The sequence below is a fragment of the Nycticebus coucang genome, chromosome 2, assembly GCF_027406575.1.
Source record: "Nycticebus coucang isolate mNycCou1 chromosome 2, mNycCou1.pri, whole genome shotgun sequence".
Classification (NCBI taxonomy): Eukaryota; Metazoa; Chordata; class Mammalia; order Primates; family Lorisidae; genus Nycticebus; species Nycticebus coucang.
In genome coordinates, this window is record NC_069781.1 from 170,669,485 (window position 1) to 170,686,330 (window position 16,846).

Here is a 16,846-nt window from a genome sequence, read left to right on the forward strand (position 1 = left end):
CATCAAAAATAGGTGCTAGAAGATGATTTGCAAAATTGTTGAAAGTAAATGTCCACTTAGATTTTATACCCAGCCAAATTTCTTAGAAGAGAAGAGTCAAGGCAAAATAAGACATTTTTAGACATACAAAGGCTAATGAGCTGACATATTCTCACTGAAAGAACTACTAAAGGTTATCTTCCAAAAAAATATTCCTTCCTCCCAAAAAAGAGAGAGAAGAAAAAGAAAAAAATAAAACAACAGTGGAAAGTAAATTCGAAAGGAAGGTATGGTATATAAAAAACAGTGATAAGAGCTGATATTGATAAAATATGACAGTGAATTTATCAGTATTCATTGTAGAAAGTTTAAAATTTTTATGCTTAAAAAAAGGTCAAGCTTGGTTGGTGTGTTGGCTTATGCCTGTAATCCTAGCACTCTGGGATTGCTTGATTGGACTTCAAGACCAGTTCTGAGCAAGAGTGAGACCCTGTCTCTACAAAAAAATAGAAAAATTAGCTGGGCGTAGTGGTGTGCACCTGTCTTCTCAGCTGCTTGGGAGATACGCAGGAGAATTGCTTGACCCCAGGAGTTTGAGGTAGCAGTGAGCTATGAGGATGCCACTGCCCTCATGCCTGGGCCAAAGAATGAGATTCTGTCTCAAACAAAACAAAACAAACAAGCAGAAAAAGATCAAATTAGCCTGAATATAAGATGTATTAATGTGTTTAATAGGTAAAGTGTGATACAGTCCTGGGATAAGAGAATAGAGACACGAAATAATCTTTAAATTTATTAGAAAAATTGTCAAAAATGAATTAAAAAATTTTTAGTGTAACCCACTAAAAGTAGAGGTGGGAAAAGAATATAGAAAATTATAGGCAGGACGAGTTAAGAAAAAGGAGCAAAATAATTAGCAGAGTAAATTATCACAAATTATAGTGATAGAAATAAATCTAAATGTATTAGTAATCAGAACAATCATGATTGTCAAATTGTTATTTAAACTTCTACTCCTGTTTATGAGAGATATATTTAAAACTTATTAATAGAAGGTTGAAAGCGAGATGATAAGAGTAGCATATATTACTCAAACAGCAACCAAAAGAAAATTGAGTGGTTATTTTAATACCACACAAAACATTAATATGAAAATTTAAATGCAAAAAAGGACTCGTATCTAGCATATATAAGGAACTTTTGCAACTAAGTAATAAAAAGACAAACCAATAAAATATTGGGCCAAAGATTATTGTCTGTCTTCTTTGGGAAAGGGTCTGTTCAAATCCTTTTTAAAACATCCTCAATGTCTTTAGTCAATAAGGAAATGTAATTGAAATTCAGGGTGAGATACTGTATACCACTAGAATGCCTGAAGTTAAAAGATTGATGAATACTAAGTTTGGAAAAGACAAGGAGCAACTAGAACATTTATACGCCATTGCTGGGAAGGAAGTTACTTTGGAAAACAGTTTGTTTCCTGTAAAGTTAAACATACACTTTTCAGATGACCTAGCAATTGTATTCTAGTTTTTATTTCATTTTTATTTCATTTCAGAAATGAAATGAAAATATGTCTTTACAAAGGCTTGTAAGTGAATATTTGTAGCAGTGTTACTTTTTTTTTTTTTTTGAGACAAAGTCTCACTCTGTCACCCCAGATAGAGGGCCGTGGCAGCATAGCTCATGTCAACCTCAAAGTCCTAGGCACAAGCGATCCTCTTGTCTCAGCCTTCCAAGTAGCTGGGACTACAGGCACCTACCACCTAAGCTGGGGTAGTATTTTAATAGAGATGAGGTCTTGCTCAGGCTGGTCTCAAACTCCAGAGCTACAGCAATCCATCCACCTCCGCCTCCCAGAATGCTAGGATTGTAGGCGTGAGCCACCATGCCTGGCCTAGCAGTTTTATTATTTTTTTCTTTCTTTCTTTTTTTTTTTTTTTTTTTTGAGACAGGGCCTCAAGCTGTCACCCTGGGTAGAGTGCCGTGGTATCACAGCTCACAGCAACCTCCAACTCCTGGGCTTAAGTGATTCTCTTGCCTCAGCCTCCCAAGTAGCTTGGACTATAGGCGTCCACCACAATGCCCAGCCATTTTTTGGTTGTAGTTGTCATTATTGTTTGGCATGCCCGGGCTGGATTCGAACTGGCCAACTCTAGTGTGTGTGGCTGGCGCTTTGGTCACTTGAGCTGCAGGCACCGAGCCTAGGACTTTTATTCTTAATAGCCAAAAGCTATAAACAACCCAATGCTCAGTTGATAAACAGATGTAGTCCTTCCACATCATAAACAATAAATAAACTGCTGATATACATAAGAACAAGGTTAAATCTTGAAAGCATTATTCTAGGCAAAAGAAGCCAGATAGAAAAGTCTATTTATGGTGCGGCGCCTGTGGCTCAGTGATTAGGGCGCCGGCCCCATATGCCGAGGGTGGCGGGTTCAAACCCAGCCCCGGCCAAACTGCAACAAAAAAATAGCCGGGCGTTGTGGCAGGCGCCTGTAGTCCCAGCTGCTCGGGAGGCTGAGGCAAGAGAATCGCGTAAGCCCAGGAGTTAGAGGTTGCTGTGAGCCATGTGACACCACGGCACTCTACCGAGGGCGGTACAGTGAGACTCTGTTTCTACAAAAAAAAAAAAAAAAAAAAGAAAAGTCTATTTATTCTGTGATTACATTTATTAAGACATTCTGGAAAAGGCAAAAATAGAAAACAGATCTATGATTGCTAGGGCATAGGGGAAGGGAGTTGATTGCAAAGGGCCACAGGGGATATTTGGTGGGTGGTCAGGAGGTTAAATTTATAAAAGCTCATCAAACTGGCTGGGTGTGGTGGCTCACACCTGTCATCCCAGCACTTGTGAGGCCAAGGTGGGTAGATCGCCTCAGCTCAGGAGTTCAAGACCAGCCTGAGCAAGGGTGAGACCCTCTCTCTAAAAATAGCTGGGTGTTGTGGCAGGTGCCTATAGTCCCAGCTACTCAGGAGGCTGAGGCAAGAAAATTGCTAGAGCCCAAGAGTTTGAGGTTGCTGTGAGCTATGATGCCACGATACTCTACTGAGGTTGACAAAGTGAGACTCTGTCTCAAAAAAAAAAAAAAAAACAAAGAACATCAGACTCTTCACTTAGAATCAGTGAATCAAAACAAAAAAATTAGTGAATTTAATGTTGGTAAATGATAGCTCAATAAGACTCATACCCAAGAAGATTTTAGTAAAAATCATAGAATCACCAAAAATGCAGTAGGGATAAGGAGACTCACTACCGGATTCTTTCCCTTCTGCTTTCTTGGCTGTACACGTTTGTATGTGGACCTGTTTTTAGTTTTCAGAGATATAAACGTAGGAGTGGACTTGTAGGTCAGACACCATGGTCACTGTGTGTGGCCTTTTGAGGAACTGCCAGACTGTTTTCCAGAGTTGCTGCTCAGTTTTACACATCTACCAACCAAGTGTGAGGGTTCCGGTTTCTCCAGATCCTTCCTGTGCCACACTTGTTATTGTCCATGTTCTTAATGTCAGCTGTCCTGGCGGGTGGCTGGTGTCTCACTGTGGTTTTGATTTGCATTTCCTTGATGGCTAATGATGTAGAACAATGTCTTGTGTGCTTATCTGTATATCTTCCTTGGAGAAATGTCTGTTTAGATCGTTGCCTATTTTTTAAATTGGGTTATTTGTCTTGTGATTACCTTTTGGTTTTTGACCAGGAGTTTTTTAGTTGTTCTGGTTTTCTCCCCTCTTTGTCTTCAGGTAGAAGAAGTGAAGCGACGGCAGTACTCCCTGGCGTTCAGCTCCGCTGGAGCCCAAGCTCAGACCTATCATGTCAGCTTTGAGACTTTGGCAGAGTACCAGAGATGGCAGCGGCAAGCGTCCAAGGTGATAAGCGGCCAGACGTCCTGGTGTGGAGATAAGAATGGAGAAGCCCGTTAGAAATGTGTTTTGAAACTGAACTTACTCCCAAGAAAGCAAACTATAATTTTTAATTTTCTTTCTAGGCCTTTCTGAGTATACATATAATGAATAAAATCATGGAATTCCACAAAGTCCTTAATTTATTTTTTGTTTTTGCATAGATAGCCCACAGTGCTGTCAAAAGTGTTTTTAGGTGCATTTACCTCTGTGCCATCTCTGTGAGGTTTCAGGCCTTAGAAGGATTAAGAGATTTGATCCTTGAACAAATTGAGACACAGTGAGATGAGATTTAAATGACTTTCCCTTGACCTCAGCAGTCAGTGATAGATGGATCCAGTTCCTAACTTGTAGCCCAGTGCTTCTTGGTCTGTATATATTTAGAATAATCTTAATGAATTACTTCAAGTGATAACAGTTTCCAATGACACAGTTTGGGTTTTTTAGATTCATTTTCACAGCCCATATTTTATTAGTACACTATTATAGAAATATAAACTTTGTTGTGGATTTAATGAATTTTTTGTGGTTATATTGTGTTGGCTATAAAATTTGCTTTGAATAAAACTGGTTTTATTTCCATTATTTCTCTGCCTTTTTAAAGAGAAGTTAATATTTTTTGAGCGTATTTTGCATGCTCAGCAGTGTACTGTGTGCTTGGTTATTTAATTTTATCCTCACAACAGATGAAGAAGCTGTGCAAATAAGCAGCAGAGCCAGTGTGACTACAAAAGGCCATGGCTTTTCCTATCACACTGCCTCTTTTGAATCATCCCACGATTACTTTTTGCATGAAATGTTACCTTTCCATCTTCGTGATTTGTATACACTTTTTATCTTATGGAGTCTTTATAATTTATACTTCTGTTTTTAAGAAGCTTACAGTTTTAGGGAAAAGTAAAAATTAGGCTGAGTGCAATTAGACTGGGCACCACGGCTCATGCCTGTAATCCTAACACTTTGGGAGGCCGAGGCAGGTGGATCGTTTGAGCTTAGGAGTTCGAAACTAGCCCCAGCAAGAGTAAGACCCCTATCTCTACTAAAAATAGAAAAACTAGCTGGACATCATAGTCAGCACCCATAGCTCCAGCTACTTGGGAGCTCGAGGCAAGAGGATTGTTGAAGCCTAAGAGTTTGAGGTTGCTGTGAGCTATGATTCCATAACACTCTACCCACAGTGACAGAGTAAGATTTATTTATTTTTGAGACAGTCTCACTATGTCACCCTCTATAGAGTGCTGTGGTGTCACAGCTCAAAGCAATTTCCAACTCTTGGGCTTAAACGATTCTCTTGCCTCAGCCTCCCAAGTAGCTGCCACAACCCCCAGCTATTTTTTGGTTGTAGTTGTCATTTTTTGGCAGGCCTGGGCTGGATTTGAACCCACCAGCTTCGGTGTATGTAGCTGGTGCTCTAGCCACTTAGCTACAGGCGCCGAGCCAACAGAGTGAGATTTAAAAAAAAAAAGTAAAAATTAACTCGTTTTTATAAATGAATAATTGCTATTTCATTACCTTTTTTCCCTCCTATGTTTTTACTTAGTGCCCTTTTATATAAATGCCATTCCACATTCTCTGACAAGAAACTATTGGAAAAATAAACACATAAAATAAGTGAAACTCCACTTGAATCTAGCTGATAGACATTCAGAGCTAGTTCAGAAGGCTGTGCTCTTTGGCCTTTTCTAGGTGGTGTCCCAGCGCATCAGTACTGTGGATCTCTCGTGTTACAGCCTGGAGGAGGTTCCTGAGCATCTCTTCTATAGTCAAGATATCACCTACCTCAACTTGCGACACAACTTCATGCAGCTAGAAAGACCAGGGGGCCTTGACACGCTCTACAAGTATGTGGAGAATAGATTTCCAGACTGACATTTTAAAACCAGATTGTTAGAAGTAACAATCTGGTTTTAACCAATCAGTGGTTTGTACCTGTGAGGTGTAAGTGAGCATGCTGCATGGTGTAAATATTTAAAATTCCCTCTCCTGTTTGAAGATGAAGCAAAATTTTTTATTCAGGCAATTCTCCTATCTGCCCTTTCTGCCCATAGAACAGAAGATTGATGCAAGTGATCTGTTATGGAGGCAACAGTGAGCTGCCATTGATCTGGATAATCTTTTTATATAAAGTGTTGGCAGTGATGCATGGTATGCAGCCAGGGTAAAACAAGAGATTCCTATGTGGGAATTTTTTGAATAAGAAGTATTAAATTTGGCTCGGCGCCTGTGGCTCAAGTGGCTAAGGCGCCAGCCACATACACCTGAGCTGGCGGGTTCGAATCCAGCCCAGGCCCGCCAAACAACAATGATAGCTGCAATCAAAAACAGCCAGGTGTGGGCGGCGCCTGTGGCTCAGTCGGTAAGGCGCCGGCCCCATATACCGAGGGTGGCGGGTTCAAACCTGGCCCCGGCTGAACTGCAACCAAAAAATAGCCGGGCGTTGTGGTGGGTGCCTGTAGTCCCAGCTACTCGGGAGGCTGAGGCAAGAGAATCGCTGAAGCCCAGGAGTTGGAGGTTGCTGTGAGCTGTGTGATGCCATGGCACTCTACCGAGGGCTATAAAGTGAGACTCTGTCTCTACAAAAAAAACAAAAAAAAACAAAAAAAAAAAACAGCCAGGTGTTGTGGTGGGCGCCTGCAGTCCCAGCTACTTGGGAGGCGGAGGCGGGAAAATTGCTTGGGTCCAAGAGTTGGAGGTTGCTATGAGCTGTGATGCCACAGCACTCTACCCGGGGCAACAGCTTGAGGCTCTGTCTCAAAAAAAAAAAAGTATTAAATTTAAATGACTTAAAGGAGATAGCCAAATTTCAAAGATTTCACTCCCAGAGACATGGCTTTATCTTTACTTTGTACCTTCTGTTGCCAACTCCTAAGCCTTTTGTCAGCTATAAAACTTCTCTCTTCTTTTTTTTTTTTTTTTTTTGCAGTTTTTGGCCAGGGCTGGGTTTGAACTCGCCACTTCTGGCATATGGGGCCAGTGCCTGACTCCTTTGAGCCACAAACGCTGCCCAAAATTTCTCTCTTCTAATAAAGGAACCATTTTACCCTTACAGGACTGACCCACATATTTTTCCACCTTTTTTGTTAAAATATGTTTCCCATTCCTACCTTCTATCCATCCCACTTCACTCCTCCACCCCAAAATGGATAACAGTGAATAAATATATGGTGTAAGTAATTGTCTGGGTTTCTAGTGAGAAAAGGAGAAATTAGATATTAAACCATTCACAGTGATTTAAATTATATGGTGATTAAAAAGGTAATTACATTAGAATGACATGTTTTACATACTGCCTTAATAACTAATGATTCTAGAGTAATTTCCACATAACAATTGTGATTTGAATGTATCTCATCTGATACTATGTTCTAGAAAGTTTTTCAAGTGTAAGCTGCTAATTAGTAAGGAGATAGTTATTTTAATAATACTGGCATGTAAAAATATAATATTGGCACATAAAAATGTAAACAAGCCCTAATTTAGGGAAATTGGATTCTAGCATTTCTTTCTGAGTTGCTATGAAAATAGGATTAAACTGGTCTGAGGGCTAGATTGTAAATTCTGAAGTCAAGGCACAAAGCCAAAGGAATAATTGATAATCAGGGTCAAGTCATCTGGAAATCAAAAGTTGAGAATTTGGAAGGGAAGTGTTAGAGTGAGGGAGCAGGTGTTCTAATCTAGGAGCTGGTGGTAGAGATCACTGTCAGGGAGAGTAGTACCTTACCCTTACCATCTTGCACTTGTGCCCACACAGTTTGATGCATAGCGGGTGCTCAGTAAATATTTTTAGAATAAATTCTATGGTAAACATCTAAGGTGGATCATTTAAGGCCAGGCATTGTGGCTTACACCTGTAATCCCAGTACTTTTGGAAGCTGAGGAGTTCAAGACCAGCCTGGGCAACATAGTAATACCCTATCTCTAAAAAAAAAAATAATAATAATAATTAGCTAGTATAACACTCTCAAGTAGAATTAACTAGAGTTCATCTTATGGATTGATTTTGTGACAATACTGTGTCTGGATAAGATAACATAGATTACTTGTGAACAAAATAGAAGCACTAAAAGGTCATATTGTATATTAGATCACATTTCAGTAAAATGCTATGTCATATTCACATTTTCAAGCTCCAATTGGTTCATTTATTTTAAATAACATTTGAGCCAATATAATTTCAATATGAAACAAGTTGCTTATAATGTGATTAAGAAAAAAGGTTTTTGTAGAGATGGGATCTCACTGTGTTGTCCAGGCTAGTCTTGAATGCCTAGCTTCAAGCAGGACCCCCATCCTGGCCTCCCAGTGTCAGGATTACAGCCACCATGCCTGGCCTATTGCAGGATTTGATCTATGTATTTGTTAAGTATTCCTGTTTCTGAGTTGATTAATTCTTACAAAGCTTTTGTGCATTACATGTAGAAATTTAATAATGGAAAGAGATTTAAAGCATATCAGGCATGCCTTAACACAAAATGCTGTACCAGCATGAGCTGTTCTTCAAGTTTTCTGCCTTGTTAAGGAGAAGAGAGCACTCCCTTCACACTAGACTGGTTTCCTTGACAGGGTGGACTGTGCAGTAGTCATCTTGGTATCCTCTGTGCCCACACAGTGTTTGGCAGATAGTAAATGCTTAGTAAATATTTTTGGATAAATTCTATGATGGACATTTAAAATAGATGATTTAAGGTGGGGCATGGTAACTTATACCTGTAATCCCAGCACTTTGGGAGGCCGTGGTGGGAGACTGCTTGAGCCCAGGAGTTGAGGACCGGCCTGGGCAATGTGGTGAGACCCCCATCTCTACAAAAAATAAAAATTAGCCAGTGTGTATGGGCGACGCCTGTGGCTTAGTCGGTAAGGCGCCGGCCCCATATACCGAGGGTGACGGGTTCAAACCCGGCCCCGGCCAAACTGCAACCAAAAAATAGCCGGGTGTTGTGGCGGGCGCCTGTAGTCCCAGCTACTCGAGAGGCTGAGGCAAGAGAATCGCTTAAGCCCAGGAGTTGGAGGTTGCTGTGAGCTGTGTGAGGCCATGGCACTCTACCGAGGGCCATAAAGTGAGACTTTATCTCTACCAAAAAAAAAAAAAAAAAATTAGCCAGTGTGATGGCTCACTTCTGTGGTTCCAGCTACTTGGGAGGCTGAGGTGGGAGGATTGCTTGAGCCCAGGAGTTCCAGGCTGCCATGAATTATGACTGTGCCGCTGCACTCCAGGCTGGGTGACAGAGAAAGACCCTGTCTCCAAAAGATAAAAAAGAAAAAAATAATAAATAGATAAAATAGATCATTTAAGATAGATTATCAAAGGCCTTTGATGTCTCTTGTAAAGATATAGTAACAGATTTGTTGAAATGTAGTATAAACTTTTGCTTTTGCACTTTAGATTTTCTCAGCTGAAGGGCCTAAACTTGTCCCACAATAAACTCGGGTCATTTCCTGTGTTGTTGTGTGAAATCTCCACCCTGACTGAGCTCAACCTTTCCTGCAATGGATTTCATGACCTACCAAGTCAGATTGGCAATTTGCTAAAGTAAGTAACTGACTTTTCTTAGATTCCTTTTTTCCCCTTACAGAACTTATCTGGCATTTGGAATGAAAGTGGTACCATGAGCTCTTGTGGCAACTTAAGTCATGTATTTATTAGGATTCTAGTCAGCAACAGTTTCTTCCATCAGAGATTTGTGAGCCTACTGTAGTGACTGATCTTTCAGCTTCAACAGCAGAGGTCTTGATTCCCTTTCAGAGGGACCATTCATGCAGGTTCCTTTAAGAGGGATGTATAAGTTATCTGTTAAGTGTCTACAGGTGAAGAGTTAAGACATTTTATCATTTATGGATTAGTAATAAATTAGTAACATAAGGCAGAATCCATAACTCAAGTTCTTATCCATTCTAATGAAATCTTTCATAAAGTTGTTTTATTTTGCTCCAACAGTCTTCAAACTCTCTGTCTTGATGGCAACTTTCTGACTACTTTACCTGAAGAACTGGGAAATCTGCAACAGCTTTCCTCTCTGGGAATCTCTTTCAACAACTTTAGTCAAATCCCTGAGGTTTATGAGAAACTCACTATGTTAGATAAAGTGGTTATGGCAGGAAATTGCCTGGAAATGCTCAGCCTGGGGGTGCTGAACAGAATGAGCCATGTCAAGCATGTGGACTTGAGGTGAGGCCCTTCTCTACCGTATCTCCCTGCAGGTTGACACCGAGGAGCCTTTATGTTAAAGACTTCTTTAAAACAATAGGATTTTAGAGCAGTGTGGAAATAGATGTTTTCCAAGCTATAATAGAACTTGGTTTGGTACTTAGTAGCAGAGAGATGAGGCATCGGGCAGGTGCAGAGCCCAGCAGCATTTCATGAGCATTCGTATCTCCTCACATCCTTATTTTTTTTTATTTATTTATTTTTTTTGTAGAGACAGAGTTTCACTTTATTGCCCTTGGTAGAGTGCCGTGGCCTCACACAGCTCACAGCAACCTCCAACTCCTGGGCTTAAGCGATTCTCCTGCCTCAGCCTCCCAAGTAGCTGGGACTACAGGCACCCGCCACAACGCCTGGCTATTTTTTGGTTGCAGTTTGGCCGGGGCTGGATTTGAACCCGCCACCCTCGGCATATGGGGCCGGCGCCCTACTCACTGAGCCACAGGTTATTAACACTGGGTTTTAGCAGTACTTTTTCTTACTGTCAGTCTAGTAGGTGGAAAATAGTATTTCACTGTTTTAGTCAACATTTGCTCAGGAGTGAGTTTGAGCACCTTTTTATATGCATATTAGTAGTTTGTAGTTTTCCATAAACTTGACCATTTTTTTGTTGAGTCACTGGGTTTCTTCTTCTTTTTTTTTTGTTTTTTTTTAATTAAATCATAGCTGTGTACATTAATGCAATCCTGGGGCACCATGCACTGGTTTTATATACAATTTGAAATATTTTTATCAAGCTGGTTAAATAGCCTTCATGGCATTTTCTTAGTTATTGTGTTAAGACATTTATATTCTACATTTAGTAAGTTTTACATGTACCCTTGTAAGATGCACCATGGGTTTCTTCTTGATTTCCCTAGTATTAAAATTAAAATGTTAATGGTTTCACTACTAGGAAGTTTTCATAAGATTTTTATATGCTGGTCATAATCTTTTCCCAAAGGAAGCTGGTGAAAGGTGCCTAGTGGATGTAGTGTCATTTATAATAAGCTCTTTATGTTCCTTTAAAGATAGCATAAGAGATAGATGTATTGAAATACAGAAAAATTAGAATAGGCGTGCATGCGTTAAATCATATATGTGCATAGAAAAGAACCAAAAGGTCACTTTCTCTAATTTTCCTTTGAATTATGTCTGTTAATTAACATTATGTGAATCTTAGTGCTAGAGCTAGAGCTAGCACAGGCACAGCAACGAGAGTATGGCCGCTTTCTCAGACCTCTGACATCCTGCTCTCAGGACTGGTTTGCTGCTCGCTAACTCAGAAGGTTGGGTTCATCTTCTTGTTCCTTTGCCCTACTTCTTAGCCCCTACCTAACCTTATTAGGCATTTGGATGTAAGTATTTAACTGTTTGCGGCTATGGTCCCTTCTGTCCATCTTTTAATTTAATTTGCCAGTCTGGATGGTTTAGTTTAGTTTTGGGTTTATAAACTATCTGTGATTATTTATATAGTACCTTGCAAAATGAAGCAAAGTAAATTCTTAAGTTGTTTAGGAAGGGCTCATACCTCTCCTATTCTTCTTTTGGTAACCACATTTAATAGAATTTATTTCTGATTATTTTCTTATTTCTGAATATTAAGGATGAACCATTTGAAAGCCGTGGTTATTGAAAATCTGGAGGGAAATAAATACATCACTCACATGGATCTCCGGGACAATCAGCTGACTGACTTAGATCTCAGCTCCTTGTGTGGCTTGGAGCAGCTGCACTGTGAGCGGAACCAGCTGAGGGAGCTGACCCTCAGCGGCTTCTCCCTTCGAACACTCTACGCCAGTTCCAACAGTGAGTTCTCTGGCCGGCCTCCTGCTTTTTCTCTTTCAGCTGTAGTCAGAGGTTTCTAACAATGGTGACATCTGTGGTGTTTCCCAGCCACTTGGCAGATAGAATGGATGGTTTACTAAGGCCTGGCTTTATCTTTCACTTCAGTGTCAATGCTTAAGTGCTTGCCATGTGCATGAACAGACATGGCAGGATACTTTGAGATTTACCAAGTGAGCATAATAAGAGGCATGTCACAGAATAACGGGGTGGGGACAGGTGGGCAAGCATGTTCAAAACAGAGGAGCAATATCTAAAACAGGGATTGGCCCTGGGACTGAATCTGGCCTACCACTGCTTTTTGTATGATCCATAAGAAATCATTTTTTTTAATGGGTAGGCAAAAAATTCAAAAGAATAATTTTGTGAAAATTACATAAAATTCAAGTTTCTGTGTTCATAAATAAAGTTTTATTGGAATATAGGCACACTAAATTCTTTTACAGACTGTTTTCACATTACTGATTTCATGTTTTGTTGGCAGAATTGAGTATTTGTAAGAGAGTCTGTATATTATGGTCATGGACAGTCAAAAATAGTTACTGTTTAGCCTTTTACAGAGAAAATTTGCCAATCCCCGTTCTAAAAGCTTGTGCTGCCTCATCACTAGAATGAGAAGCCCCTTATTCTAACAAAGATATTTTTCAGTGGAAAGGGCTTCATGTGAGGCCATTTTTTTTCTCAGCTGAAGAAATATTTATTTAGTTTTAGTTAACAATTTGTGTACACAGAGGTCATTCTGTTTTGTTTCGTTTTGTTTTGTTTTTGAGACAGAATCTTACTTTGTCACCCCCAGTGGAGTGCTATGGCGTCATAGCTCACAGCAACCTCAAACTCTTGGGCTTCAGTTATTCTCTTGCCTTAGCCTCCCAAGTAGTTGGACCTACAGGCACCCTCCAAATGCCTGGCTATTTTTAGAGATGAGGTCTTGCTCTGGCTTAGGCTGGTCTCGAACCTGTGAGCTCAGTAAATCCACCCACCTTGGCCTCCCAGAGTGCTAGGATTATAGGTGTGAGCTACTGCACCTGGCCCCAACAGAGGTCATTCTTTAATTGCTTTTTTCTGTATTTAAAGGGAGGCCGGAAAAGATGTTCAATTTCACTGTAAAAAAGATGCAAATTTAAATAACATTTTATAGTTACCAAATTTGCAAAATATAACATAATGCTGAACATTACCAAAGATGAGGCGGAGTGTCTTCTTGAACACTCACACACTGCCGTGAGTGGCACAGAACCCCTCAGAGGTCAGTGTGATGGTCAGGGAGGTGGAGGACACACATATCCCACATTCTTGCAGCTCCCTGAGACACATGTGCACAAGGTGTGTACAAGAATGTTTATCACAGCATGGTTTGTGAGAGTGAAGAAACAGGGAAAGATAGGACTATCACTAGGAAAATGGATAAACCAATACTGATATATTTACACAATATAATATCACACAGCAGTAGAATGAGTGTAATTAAAGCTTTGTGTATTAACATTATAAATCTCAGAAATACTTTTTGAGCAAGAAAGTGCATCATTGTATATATACTATGATAATCATATTCAAATTTAGAATACACAGAAATACTGTTTCCTTAGCTGTAAATGTGCATAGCATTATGAAAGAATCCATGGGAATAATAAAAATCACATTCAGGATGATGTTTATCTCTTGGTATGTGTAGCATTTTAATTCTTTTTTTTTTTGAGACAGTCTCACTGTGTCACCCCAGTAGAGTGCCAGGGTGTCACAGCTCACAGCAACCTCCAACTCTTGGGCTTACGGATTCTCTTGCCTCAGCCTCCCAAGGAGTATGTGGCCAGGCACCCGCCACAACGCCCAGCTGTTTTTTTTTGTTGTTGTTGTTGTAGTTGTTTAGCTGGCCTGGGCCAGGTTTGAATCCACGGTGTATGTGGCCGGCACCCTAACCTCTGAGCTATGGGCGCCGAGCTGATGCTTAAAAAAAAAAAGCTGGAAGTGTGTAAGGCATACTGTAGATTTGTTAAAAAGCCAGATGATAGGTGTAAGGCTACAGTTTGCATCACCTTTTATTAATTAGCCATTAATCTAAGTTTCAAATCATAGCTTAGGTTAGTTGCTTGGCCAAGGAGTGTCAAACTGACAAGTGTTGACTTGTGCTGTTTAGAGATGCTGTGATATGGTAGTAAGTCCTTGGCATGAAAATGTTTGTTACCAGGCCCTTCCCTGTCCTTAATGTGTCTAATGCCTGGCCCTCTTGGAAAAGACATTGACGTACATACATTCCTGCTTAGGCACCAAGGTGCTGTCATAGCAGCTTGCTGAAGGTTAGCTACTCTGTTCACAGAATGCTTAAATTCGTCAACCTGGAAGAAATCACTTAAAGTTTTGACTTCTGTACTCAAAGTAAAGAACTCAGCTTTGCAAAAGAAGTTTGCCAAGTGATTAGTTACTGTAGGGAAAGGCACTCAACTAATCTTCAAGGAAATGGAAATTGAAACTTGTGTGTGGCACCACTGTACACCTCCTAAATGACTAAAATGGAAAAAAACAAAATACCAGTGGCTGCTGTTGGAGCATAAATTGATACAACCACTTTGAAAAATTGTTCAGTAGTATCTGCTAAAGGTAAACATACATATACCCTGTACCCAGCAGTTCTTCTCCTGGGCTTATGCCCAGCGTAAATGCTTGTATTAGTGTGCAAAAGACATGGATGAATATGTTTGTGGAAGTGCTGTGCATAGTAACCTAAACCTGGAAAGACTTAAATGCGCATTAACTCTAAAATGGAAGTAGATAAATTGTGGTATAGTCACAGAAAATAATTTTATACAGGCATGAGAATGAATGAACTGTGCCCATATGCAACAGTATGGACAGATACTGCAAGCATATTGTGGAGGGAACGAAGCCAGACAAAATTATACATATTTATTTAAATTGGCAAAAATAATCCGTGATATTCAGAGTCAGGGTAGTGTTGCCCTTGTGAAGCAGTGACTGGAAAAGGAAACTATGGGAAGTTTCTTGGGAGCTGGGGAATGTTCTGTTTCTTGATCTGAGTACTGGTTTTGGTCGTGTGTTCAGTTAGTGAAAATTCACTGAATTGTACTTTTTCTTTGTGTTGTACTTTATTATTATTTTTTTTTTTTTTGTAGAGACAGAGTCTCACTGTACCGCCCTCGGGTAGAGTGCCGTGGCGTCACACGGCTCACAGCAACCTCTTAACTCTTGGGTTTACGCGATTCTCCTGCCTCAGCCTCCCGAGCAGCTGGGACCACAGGCGCCCGCCACAACGCCCGGCTATTTTTTTTTTGGTTGCAGTTTGGCCGGGGCTGGGTTTGAACCCGCCACCCTCGGCATATGGGGCTGGCGCCCTACTCACTGAGCCACAGGCGCCGCCCTGTGTTGTACTTTAAAAGTTAAAATATTGCCAGTAAAAATATAATTAGTAATTTTGTCAAGTTGGAAAGCTAAGTAGTTACTATTAATGTGTAACAACTGGCTGGTCTACAGGAAGTCCAGTCAATACAGAGGTCCCTCCGTTGGTTGTTGCATTTGTTTTTCAAATTGGGATCAAGGGGTTTTTTTTGCAGTGTTTGGCCGTGGCTGGGTTTGAACCCACCACCTCTGGCATGTAGGGCCGGCGCCCTACTCCTTTGAGCCACAGGCGCCGCCTGTTACTAATGGTTTTTATCATTAATTCTCCATAGAGGACGTTGGTTTTCTGTCTGGTGATTTCACTCTGTCCTTTTCCTCTAGATGATGCCACTAACACCTATTTTTTTTTCTGATTAGGGCTGATAGCAGTGAATGTCTACCCAGTCCCCAGTCTGCTCACTTCTCTGGAACTCTCCCGGTAAGTGTCTGTCATGAGGGTGGTGCTTGTTTGGTTCTTACTAGTTAAGAGACACATGCAGATACTTTGGTTGTTTAGAGGTGCAAAAAATCTAAATATATTGAAATATTTAGATAACCTGGAGAAGGGATGAGTGGAAGAATGAGTTTAATAGCCATACTATATAGTTAAAGGAAGGATCCTCTTGAAATGAGACAGTACCTAAGAGTTACTCGTTATATAAAGACTCTAGATTTAGGATTAGATGCGAACAAAGAAGACCTATTATTTTCATGGCAGTGATTTTAAAAATACTTTAGGGCGGTGGTTCTCAACCTTCCTAATGCTGTGACCCTTTAATACAGTTCCTCATGTTGTGGTGACCCCAACCTTATTTTCATTGCTACTTCATGACTGTAATTTTGCTACTGTTACGAATCATAATGTAAATATCTGATATGCAGGATGGTCTTAGGTGACCCCTGTGAAAGGGTCGTTTGACCCCCAAAGGGGTCACGACCCACAGGTTGAGAACCACTGCTTTAGGGGCTCATGTTGGTCTGATTTTTGGAGAGACGTTAATTATATTGAGGACTTTATTACTTCTGTTGGTGCCAGGAACAGACATAAATGAGGTTTGCTTTTCTTTTTTCATTTACTTTTAACCCTGTGGTAGGCCTTCTGGATTCAATGGTTGGGTTTTACAGTGTAGTAGATCAACAATCTAACAAGAGGTTGGGGGCAGCAGTGTAAGTGCTGGGAATGTAGAGTGCCCAAAGCAGGGTCCCGTGTGGCCAGGGTTATTGTGAAGACTAAATATGCAAAATCCATAGCACAGTGCCGAACATGCAGCCGTCTCTTCATAATTATTGGCTCTTATAGCAAGGTTTCTTTTTATTATTAACTTTATTATGATGATGATGATGATCCTGTTGTTTTAGATCCCCTTCTAGGGGTTTCACTCTGTCTTAACCTTCCCAGCAAAATCCCAACATGGGTCAATAATAAGATTTTACCTTTTCCACTGAGCTTGATCATTGCTGAAGAAAATCACATCCATGGACGTCACAATGTGCAGCCTCTTCTGGAGCTTACTGGCTCTCTGTCCTTTCAGTTCCCTCAGCATC

General features: G+C 40.5%; 1 protein-coding gene across 1 annotated transcript in view; it reads left to right on the top strand.

Annotated features, from left to right (window-relative positions):
• PHLPP2 (PH domain and leucine rich repeat protein phosphatase 2) overlaps window positions 1-16,846 on the top strand; it is a 69,142-nt gene that overhangs the window by 32,299 nt on the left and 19,997 nt on the right. The window contains exons 5-10 of the mRNA XM_053606287.1: window positions 3,724-3,849; window positions 5,569-5,723; window positions 9,266-9,412; window positions 9,818-10,048; window positions 11,670-11,872; window positions 15,680-15,740. Coding sequence (XP_053462262.1) covers window positions 3,724-3,849; window positions 5,569-5,723; window positions 9,266-9,412; window positions 9,818-10,048; window positions 11,670-11,872; window positions 15,680-15,740 — 923 coding nt within the window. The remainder of the gene's footprint in view (window positions 1-3,723; window positions 3,850-5,568; window positions 5,724-9,265; window positions 9,413-9,817; window positions 10,049-11,669; window positions 11,873-15,679; window positions 15,741-16,846) is intronic.